The sequence below is a fragment of the Leiobunum rupestre genome, chromosome 1, assembly GCF_980474605.1.
Source record: "Leiobunum rupestre chromosome 1, qqLeiRupe1.1.hap1, whole genome shotgun sequence".
In the NCBI taxonomy this organism is placed as follows: Eukaryota; Metazoa; Arthropoda; class Arachnida; order Opiliones; family Sclerosomatidae; genus Leiobunum; species Leiobunum rupestre.
In genome coordinates this window covers 77321948-77325232 of record NC_143384.1, presented here as the reverse complement: position 1 = coordinate 77325232, position 3285 = coordinate 77321948, and the positions used below count along the sequence as shown (strand labels likewise).

The 3285-nt window shown below is 35.5% G+C and overlaps 1 protein-coding gene across 1 annotated transcript; it reads right to left on the bottom strand.

The window, feature by feature from the left end:
* Positions 1 to 325: 325 nt before the first annotated feature.
* Positions 326 to 2944, bottom strand: LOC149966682 (uncharacterized). The gene is made up of 2 exons (XM_090172133.1): positions 2865 to 2944; positions 326 to 1224 (listed from the first exon to the last, which is right to left on the bottom strand). Exon 2 carries the CDS (start codon positions 1208 to 1210, stop codon positions 422 to 424), a length of 789 nt encoding a protein of 262 aa, XP_090028259.1. The 5' UTR covers positions 1211 to 1224; positions 2865 to 2944; the 3' UTR covers positions 326 to 421.
* Positions 2945 to 3285: the final 341 nt, after the last annotated feature.

Sequence of the window (3285 nt, the reverse complement as noted above, 5' to 3'; positions counted from 1 at the left end):
GGCTACCTTTCATTTTAAAAATCAAATTTAAGGGGCCCCAGAATCGCCTCATTAATTTAACCTGTAGGGCCCCAAGCAGGACCATTTAGTTACTTAATGTTAAATTTGTAAAAGATGAAAAGAGGGCCCACATTTGAGAAACAATAATAGCCTACATACTGATTTGCTTCCCGTGGTTACTTTCTACCGAAATTGCAAAATACTTCTAACAAATATTAAAAACATGAGATTTAAAACTAAATGTATTCTTTTTTACATCATTAGACCAAAAAGAAAACCATTTGCAATTTTTTTAATGTTTCAAACAAATAGAGATTTGGTTCAGAGGAAAAATACCACAATTATAGGTATATTTCATAAACATAAAATAGAAATCAATCATATAATAAGATAATCTTCAAAAATATTTTTTTCTGTTTATTTAAAGGTCAACTTCGGCACCTAAAAGAGAAGTGCCGCCATCTATCAATAGCGAGGCTCCAGTAATGAAACGCGCGTCATTCGAAGCCAGAAAAACAATTGGTTTAGCTATATCTTCCGATTTAGCAACCATGAATAGAGCCGACGTTTTCTTCAGTTTTTCGATGAAAGTTCCCAAAAGCTCCTTTGTAATTCCCATGTTCTCGAATAAATCCGTTTCCACGAAGCCTGGATTGACGCAATTGACTCTGACCATGTCCTTGGCCAATTCACGGGCGCTGGTTCTCGTCAAGCTATCGAGAGCAGCCTTCGTCATGGAATACGCTGTAACCTTGTCCGATGAAACATGTGAGGCAACACTGGAGACGTTCACGATGTTTCCTTTTGATTTCTTCAAGTGAGGAGCGCAGAGTCTGGTCAAATGGAAAGCCGCTCTCAAATTTATCTTCATCATTTTGTCGAACTCCTCCAAAGGCCCGCTGTCCAGGGACCCTGGATAAAATATTCCCGCGTTGTTCACCAGAATATCCAGTTTTCCGAAATGAGATATTGTTTGCTCAACAACTCTGGCTGCTTCTTCGTCTTTGCTGATGTCTCCAATGATCATTAATACTTGCGTTTCCGACAAGCCTTTGGCGATGCATTGAGCTGATGTCTTGCTGAGTTTCTCCACATTTCGGCCGTTAATGGCCACTGAGCATCCCAGAGACGCAAATTGGATGGCAGTTGCCGCTCCAATTCCAGAACTCGATCCTGTTATGAGCGCTACCTTTCCTGACATTCTGACCATTTTCGATGACTTTCCTGCATGTAAAAATTATTACTTGTAATAAAATTTTAACGGAGGAATCACATGGACGTTTAAAAATAAAATAAATTTTGTAAAATACAAATGCCCTAAAAATATTTTAATTTTATTCTTAAACGTTCATGTGTTTCCCCCGTTAAAATTTTATCATAATTGTTTTCTCCATGAATCAAATAAAACAAGTTGGCAAGCTGGCCAAAATATACCTCTCCTCGGGAGAGTTTTTAATTTTCAGTGAAGGGTAACTGTATCCTTGGTTCTGCGGTAGAACGCTCACCTGTCGTTAAAGAGGGCTCGGGTTCGAATCCCGGCCGATTAAAAAATTATACTACACCCAATGACAAAAAGAGGGCGCTTTTGGAAAAACCTTTTCCCTGATTGTAAGAAACTGCGTACGCAGCGATTACACTTTGCTCCGGAAATGCGAACGCGTTCGCAGCTCAGACAGACAGACCCACAGACAGACCGACACGGTGGTTGTATAACCCCTCCTAGGGTACAAAGTCCCCTTGGAGAGGTAAAAATTGTAAATAGTAAACTTACGTCGTTAGTGAAGCAACAAACCACTTAAAATCAAAGGCCCCCGAATCGTTTCGAATTGACTATAGTGTTATTATAACTATTTAAAAAAACGAACATAAGTTACAATTTCATTTTTCAGAAATTAAACATTTGGTTTTTAAAAATATCTTAAACATATTCAATATAAATGTAATCTAACTACATTATAGAACTATTAATAAACCCTATAAAGTATCACCACTGACTATACGCTAATGGTATTTAAATTTGATCAAGGAACAAGATATATTTACGATATAATGGTTTCCCACATGCTCCCTAGCAAGAACAATTTCTTCAAATGATCAAATTTATTCGATTAATGCTAAATGTTGTAATGCGCTTGATAATTTAATGTTATAGGAGCGTTTTTTTGGTTCAGGGAATTTATCATGATTCAAGTTCAACAGGAGTCGCCAAGTGATTCTTATAATACTTTTAGAATGGACCTATGGGTCGGACACTTGCAAAATTTGCGTACGAGATTTTGAATCTGAAAGTTATTTCAGAAATCAGCAACTGTTTTTGAGATCTCAGTGAACGATTTTCATGTTAATTTCTGGTTTTTTTTTAACTGATTTTGGGATTTTGGATCTGGTTTTTGCCCAGATTTTGGGGTTTTTCGAGTTGAATTCAATATCTGTTAAATTATTTTTCTTTCGAGTTTACAGGATTTCCCCATATGTCGGATCTCTCAAAATGGACTTGTTGCATTATTTTACAAACTATAATCAAATCTGGATATCCATCTTTTGAAATAACTCTTAATGCAATTATGCAAATATTTTTAAACTATAAAACTCTGACGCTTACGCGTTTGCTTACAGTACATCTTCCTTTGCATAAACTATTTTTAAATTTCCCTTTTGGTCTTTGAGTCCTGAGTTTAGTTAAAATATAGTGCTAACTGTTGGAATCAACAGCATGGCGGCAAGGAAACAAACGTACATTATGTTGATAACGATTGTAAGCGCTTAAAATTTCTGATTCAACTAGACCAAATAATTAAATATACTCTGCAAAACTACAATAACATGATTCATATTAATGGTGATGATATCATTAAAATATTTACCAATATGAATACCCAAATGAACGCTCTTCAAGATTTATAACTAAAATATCAACTGAGAATAATATCTTGGTATAAAGCTAGTAATTTCAATTTGAAAGATTTACGTAAGCACACCATTTATGTTGATTTTCGACATAACATTCGCAGGAGAGTGCAAGTTAGTATACAGCCCAGAGTATACTGAAGGTTTTCCAACTCAAATAGCATTCACAACATGAAATTATCCTCTTACAGCTTTTTTTGTTTCTACATTTTCAGGTGTGTACTAAAAAGAAAGGATTTTTTTTAGCATTTATAAATATTCATTTCCCTTCGAACAGGATTGATAAGCTTAGAATGAATATATTCATTTTCAAAAGTTACGGATTTTAAAACGTAGCAGGAGTTTGGTTCCCTGTGGTTACTTCGTGCTTCTATCTCC

Coding starts and splice junctions, on each gene's coding strand:
- LOC149966682 (XM_090172133.1), bottom strand. CDS start 1,210: ATGGTCAGAATGTCAGGAAAGGTAGCGCTCATAACAGGATCGAGTTCT.